This window comes from Miscanthus floridulus, chromosome 6 (assembly GCF_019320115.1).
Source record: "Miscanthus floridulus cultivar M001 chromosome 6, ASM1932011v1, whole genome shotgun sequence".
In the NCBI taxonomy this organism is placed as follows: domain Eukaryota; kingdom Viridiplantae; phylum Streptophyta; class Magnoliopsida; order Poales; family Poaceae; genus Miscanthus; species Miscanthus floridulus.
Genome location: NC_089585.1, coordinates 115,149,651 through 115,156,084, shown reverse-complemented (window position 1 = coordinate 115,156,084; position 6,434 = coordinate 115,149,651). Strand labels below are relative to the sequence as shown.

General features: G+C 59.6%; 1 protein-coding gene across 1 annotated transcript; it reads left to right on the top strand.

Annotated features, from left to right (window-relative positions):
* Positions 1-4,074: 4,074 nt before the first annotated feature.
* LOC136461061 (uncharacterized) lies at positions 4,075-6,175 on the top strand. Its single transcript, XM_066460525.1, has 4 exons — positions 4,075-4,548; positions 5,274-5,427; positions 5,733-5,866; positions 6,008-6,175. Exons 1-4 carry the CDS (start codon positions 4,075-4,077, stop codon positions 6,173-6,175), a joined length of 930 nt encoding a protein of 309 aa, XP_066316622.1.
* Positions 6,176-6,434: the final 259 nt, after the last annotated feature.

Genomic DNA, 6,434 nt, shown 5'->3' with positions numbered 1-6,434 from the left:
CGCTGATTCTGAGGCTATGGTGACCCGAACTAGACTCCCCATGCTGCGTTGTCTCCGAGGCGGGGGTTACGTGGTACAGTGTAGTGCAGGCGCTGATCATAGGCACAGCACCAGAACACAGTGGTCGGTAATCCTAGCCGTGCCTTGTCCTAGTCGGTATGGCGTTGATGCGACTTCTTGTCCCATCGGCCACTCCGCGGTGTCGAGCCATCGTCTAGCTGAGATTACGGGAGTGGTTGATGCATTAATGGGACATGACGCTCTGTCGGGGAGCCCGGTCGAGGCAGAAGCGACGGGTTATCGCCGAGCCAGCCTCAAGCGAGATGGAGAATTGGTTCTTTGTCGAGGCCTCCCGTGCGAGGCAGAGACTTGGCAGGCTGTCGAGGCCTCCCATGCGAAGCCTTGTGCGAGGCGGAGAGCCAGTGGGCTCGGACAATGCCAGAGGTCAACCGATGGTTTACCTTTTGGCTTCGTCTTTGATAGGGCTTAAGTGATTCATTCGGTTAAACATTTAGGGTACCCCATTTTATGGTACCCGACAGTAGCCCCCGAGCCTTAGGGAGAGCGTGAGCGCTCTTCTTGAGGTTTTGACGAGGCTTGACTTGCGACAGCTCTTGGTAGACTAGTGTTTCGTACTTCGAGGCTTTAGTGGGTGCGTGCGAGTGCACCCGCCGGGTGTAGCCCCTGATGCCCTGGGGGAGTGGATTCATTCCTCCAGGGTCTTTTTCTCATGTTGACCGAGGGATGTAATCGTATTTGCTGAGCCTGTAAGTGCGAGTTCGGGTTGTGGGGTCTCGACAAGATCACAGGAAGAACCCCCGAGCCTCTACACGGAGCGAGAGGGCGATCAGAAGTCCTCCTGACTTTTTGTGCAACCCTCGCACTTCCTTTTTGCTCGGAAGGAGGGGTGGAATATGCCAGGCTACCCTCGGTGGGCGCGAGCGGTGACACTTCCGGTGAGCTATTATCGGGTAAGTCCGAGTGGAGGCCCGTGCCCCATTTGCTAGGGGTTGGCTAGCAGTCTAGAGACACACTCCAAGAGTACTAGAGGGTTTCTCTAGTGAGTGCCGGGGCCGTTCGCTAGGCCCCAGTGGCTCGGTGCCTCCCTACAGTGGGATCCCATTCGGAGACCTCCCTATCGGTCTCGGACATGACTTAGGGCATCCCAAGCGTTTTGCTTGCTTGGGCCTTGGCCTCGTACGGGCTCGCCCATAGTCGTCCCTGACTCTGTTGCCCTAGGGCGGCTGTCGAAACCCCTAGGGGCCTAGCCTTTAAACCCCTAGACCGTAACAGGCTCGATGCCCTTTATCATGTTTTCTCAAGTTTTCGAGTGCGGGCTTGGGTCACTTGTCTTTGTCTTGGGTGCAGGAGGAGCCCCCAAGCCTCCGCACAGAGCGAGAGGGCGGTCGGGGGTCCTTCTGACTTTTTTGTTCGACCCTCGCACATCCTTTTCGTTCGGACGGAGGGGTTTTTTGCCAAGCCCACTCGTGTGTGAGTCTGGGTCGCTGGGTCTCAACAAAATTGCAGGGAGAGCCCCCGAGCCTCCGGTGAGCTATTATCGGGTGAGTCCGAGTGGAGGCCCATACCCCGTTCGCTAGGGGTCGGCTAGCAGTCCAGAGATGCACTCCAAGAGTACTAGAGAGTTTCTCTAGTGGGTGCCGGGGCTGTTTGCTAGGCCCTGGTGGCTCGGTGCCTCTCTATGGTGGGATCCTATTCAAAGACCTCCCTGCTGGTCTCAGACATGACTTAGGGCATCCCAAGCATTTCGCTTGCCTGGGCCTCGGCCCCATGTGGGCTCGCCCGCGGTCGTCCCTGACTCTGTTGCCCTGGGGCAGCTGTCAAAACCCTTAGGGGCCCAGCCTTCGAACCCCTGGACCGTAATGGGCTCGGCGCCCAGTTCCTTCATCTTAAAGGAATAGGGTGGGGGATATCTCCCCCATCGGTTTGGCAACGGCTGGCATGCCTTTTGAGGCAATTTTCTTGGGGAGGCAGAATGACGCCTGTCGCTGCAGCGGTCGGACGTGACATGGTGTCAGCGGATAGGAAGTAACTGTTCCTACGATTAATGAGGAAAAGGTGGGCACATGGACGATAAAATCAGATCGGGATTAACCGCGCCGGATCTGATGGAAACTTCCCCAATTTTGTCGCTCGTCCATTTTGCCTTCATCCTGCATAAATACGCAATGAGCCTCACCCCTCACCTCCTTACCATGCCTGCATTAGCTTTGCCGCCTTTGAGCCGTCGCTAGAGCAAAGAGCCCTAGGAGGAAGAAGGGAGGGAGGCGAGGTGGAGGGAGAGAGGGAGAGAGAGAGACTCACCGCCATAGTCGAACCCTCTATCACCCTCATGGCTGGCGACATTGTTGTCATCGAGGCGGACCCTTGGGGTCCATCCGATGTCACCATGGAGATGCTTCAGTCACTTGTCGATGGTGGGCTTCTTCATCCGGTTACCGACCCTAGCAGGCTGGAGTGGATCGCTCCGTCGGGCAAGCCGGAGCCAAGGCCTCGCGACGGTTACGTCATGAGCTTCATGTCTTTTCACGAGCACGGCCTCGGCCTTCCAGTGGACCGGTTCATGTGGGCACTCCCGCACTACTATGACATAGAGCTCCACAACTTCAACCCTAATTCCATCGTGCAGGCGGCCATCTTCGTCGCCATCTGTGAGGGGTATCTGGGGATTGCTCCCCATTGGGAGCTGTGGCTCCACCTCTTCCAGGCGGGGCACACCACCAAGCCAATGGGTACGTTGAGCATGAGGAAGGCGGTGAGGGCCGGTGGCTGCACTCTCCAAGTGTGCCAGGACTGTTAGCACCTCTACATACCGGCCCAGCTTGCATCAACCAATCACCGATGGTACACGAGCTGGTTCTATCTTTGCAATGACGATAGTGGACTTCCCCCCTACACCAGGCGGATTGTGGGGAGCTGCCCGGAGAGGTGGAAGTATGGTGTCCTGAGGAAGGATCAACCCAAGCTACAACCACTCCTAGAGGGGCTGGAGAGGATGTGAGACCATGACCTTACTGCGGCTGTGGTTGTGGCCGCCTTCCACCACCGGAGGGTGCTGCCGCTGATGGCTCGGCAGCGGCGCCTGTTCAAGATGAGGCTAGATGAGCCAATCGAGGGCATCCGGATGTCTGCCTCCACCCTTTCCTATGAGAAAATTCTTCGCCAGGTGAGGGAGACGGTGGAGGCAAAGCTGAGGGGCGGTGGCCTGACCCCCTTTGCGATGCGCCCATCATAGGGGTTCCTCTCGCTGGTTAGTCACGTGCCGCTACAGCCACCGAGGCCTCCCCGTTTCTCATTGTTTCTTATTCCCTTACCCGTGTTTGCCATTCCTATAGGGGATGAGGGATGTGCGAGCCTCCCCGTCGCCTGTTCTCGAGGACGCGAAGCGGCGGGCGGTCAACCAGGCGCATGCCGAGGCGTAGAAAAGGCAGAAGGACGCCAAGGTGGCGAAGCGCACGAAGAAGATCCTCACGCGTGAGGAACTAGATAAGCGCCGCTGGCAGCAAAGGAAGGATGGTCTCCGATTGGAGGAGTCCCCATCGCCGTCGCTATCGACGGATGCCTCGGACAGAGATGACGAGGGTGAGATGGGGTGGGGTCCATTGGACCATCTCCCTAACATTGGGGAGACGATGCCCAGGGCATCGGCAAGCAGCCCAGCACTCCTAGGGGGAGGAGGAGGAGCTACCCTGGGGATGGCAATCGCCCGCCTCGAGGCTGAGGCCGACACGCCCGAGGCGCGGGAGCTGGGAAAGCGTGCCGCTAGCCCGGTGGGCTCAACGGCAGCGGTGGAGCAGGTGGCGGCAGGGTCGACGCAACTACCCCCGTAGAGGACCGAGGGGGTGCCAGGGTCCGTTGAGGACCAGCCGACGCCGACGGATATAGAGGCCGTGCCTCTGCCACCGCCACCGCCTTTGTAGACGAGGGTCACCGTGCCGAAGCAGTTGCCGCCCTGCTCGAGGTAAGCATATTTTTGGTGGAGCTACAGCGTTTTCTGTTCGTTCTTTTGTCTCGTGCTGACCCTGTAAGTGTTTTGTCCTTAGCCGGAAGTGACCTATGGAGGTGCCCACCTTGGCGCCCCTTAAGGCGCTCAAGGTGAACCCCAGCTCCATCACCCATTGGGTGGCGGAAGCCCAAGCCACCCTACAACGTGGCATGGCATTGGCGAGGGCTGACCCAAAGGAGTCGGTGACCCAAGGAGGGGCTACTAAGGCGGCCCCGACACAGACGGGGGAGGGAGCGCCTTCGCCCCGCAAGGGCGAGGCCCATGAGTCAGATGGGGCCAAGGTGCCCTCGGTTGCCGAGGCCACTGAGATCGGGGCCCCCAGGGTCTCTGAGGCTGAGGCGACAGAGGCCGGGGTGCCCAGGACCGCCGAGGCCGCAGCGGCGGGGGCCAAAGCCCCCGCGACCACCGAGGCCACGATGGTGAAGGCTGGAGCCCCCGGTACCACCGAGGCCGACGTGATTGCGGCGAGGCTATCGGCCCAAGAAGTGGAGATGAAGGCGGCGAAGGCCTCGGTGGCACCCTTGGTTCAAGGCCCACCGTCGTTGCGGGAGAGCGCCCGGGAGGTGGAGGTCCATCCGATCTCCTCCGACGATACTTCTCGGGCGTAGGAGGTGGTCGACGCCAAGGTGGCCGGCACCGTGGAACAGCCGGTTCTGACCCCAAGCGAGGGAAGCTCGGCCCTTGCGCGGGTACCACCCGAGCCCCGCGGGTGGGATCACCCGCGTGTCCTATGGCAGAGCCAGGATGACCCTGAGGCGAAGCCTTTGTTCGCCCTCAAGGACACGACCGAGGGCGGGCGCTAGGACACCTTCGAGCAATACCGCCAGCTGGTGGAGCAGTCATTGCGGACAGCGCTGTCCGTGGTGGCCGACAATCTGCCCGGAGTTGCCCAGGTTCACGCTTTCTTTTCTCATGTGGTGTCGTCTTTTTCCGAGTTTTCTCATAGTGAATGACCCCTGTTCTGCTCGCCTAGGAGCTCGATACCCGGTCCCTTGGGAAGTCAATCTTTCTCCAGTGGTAGAGGGATGTCTAGGACCAGCTTTAGCGGCAGAAGGGCCTTCTTGCTGACGCCAACGAGCTCCTGTCGGCGCGGAGCGCAGAGGTGGCGGACCTCCGCCTTCATTGTGCCGATGCGGAGGTTGAGGTGGCCACGGCCTAGGAGCAGGTCGCCCCTCTGGCGGCACGGGTCAAGGAGTTGGAGGAGGAGCTGACCTATGTGGCCGGTGATCGGGATGCCTTCAGGTCCCAGGCTAAAGAAGCCACGGCCTTGGGCAAGGTCCTTGCTGGGCAGCTAGGGGTGGAGCAAAGTGCGCACCAGCTGATGAAAGGCGCCTTGGATGAGGCCCTTAAGGTGGTTGAGGCCTTCCGGACCGAGGCTGTGGTCTGGAGGGGGAAGGCCGAGGGTGAGTCTTGTTCCCTTTATTTAGTTTGTTTTCCTTGTATTCGGCCCCTAACTCCCTGGTGCGATGTAGAGCTGGGGAACGAGGCTTCCAGGGTAGCCGAGGCTACTCGGGTCGAGGCCCAGCGCCTGAAGGAGAAGGCCTAGGCTTCCTGGGTCAAGGCCCGGCGCTGGAAGGAGAAAGCTGAGGCCTCTCGGGTCGAGGCCCATCGCTGGGAGCAGAAGGCCAAGGGTGAGTCCCATAGGTTTCCGTCCCTATTTGGCTTGTTTTCCTTTGCACTCAACCCCATTCCATTTCCTATGGCGCAGAGTTGGAGGCGGAGGTCACCCGGGCAGCCGAGGCTTCCATCATGGTGCAGGCGGTGCTCGAGACTGAGATCAGGGAGCACGATACACTGAAAGGTGCCACCTGTACCACCTACGAGGCCCTGGAGGTCGAGGGGGTTTAGTCAGGCAGCTCCCTTAGGAGCCATCTGATCACGTTGAGCAGCCAAGTGCGCAAGCGGCTCCAAGGAGCGCTGCACACGGGTGTCAAGCACGCGCTGGCCGTCGTCACCTCACACTACATCAATGTTGACCTCTAGGCCATCAGCGATGGCTACGTCCTGCCCGACGATGACGAGGAGGCCGACGAGGCGGTCACGAAGCTGATAGAGGCAGTGGAGGGCCCTGGCATGGTGCTGGCCAAGCTGTTCGAAGATGAGGTGGTCCCTCCCCCGCCGTTCGCTGACGCTGGAGGCCCTGAGCCTTGACCTGGGCCTAAGAGGCCATGTAAATAGAATAGGGATTAACTTTTGTATCGTAACGATTGTGGCCGTCGAGGCCTTTTTTAAAGTACTCGTGCATCTTAATCATTTTTCTTGTATTTCCAAGCCTCTGCCCTCTGTTGTCTCTGATTAGATGTCTTTTGCAAAAAAACCTCTTTGGAACCTAAGCCGCCCCTTGGGCGAAAGGTGGTGAGGGAGTGCCATAGCTTGGAGGCATAGGCTGTCTCATGACTCTACTAGCCTT

Excerpts from the sequence above, each read along its gene's own strand:
- LOC136461061 (XM_066460525.1), top strand. The coding sequence starts at position 4,075 with ATGGAGGTGCCCACCTTGGCGCCCCTTAAGGCGCTCAAGGTGAACCCC. Across the intron at positions 4,549-5,273 it reads AGGCCTCGGTGGCACCCTTG|GCTAAAGAAGCCACGGCCTT; the intron begins GTTCAAGGCCCA and ends TTCAGGTCCCAG. Across the intron at positions 5,867-6,007 it reads AGGCCCTGGAGGTCGAGGGG|GCCATCAGCGATGGCTACGT; the intron begins GTTTAGTCAGGC and ends GTTGACCTCTAG.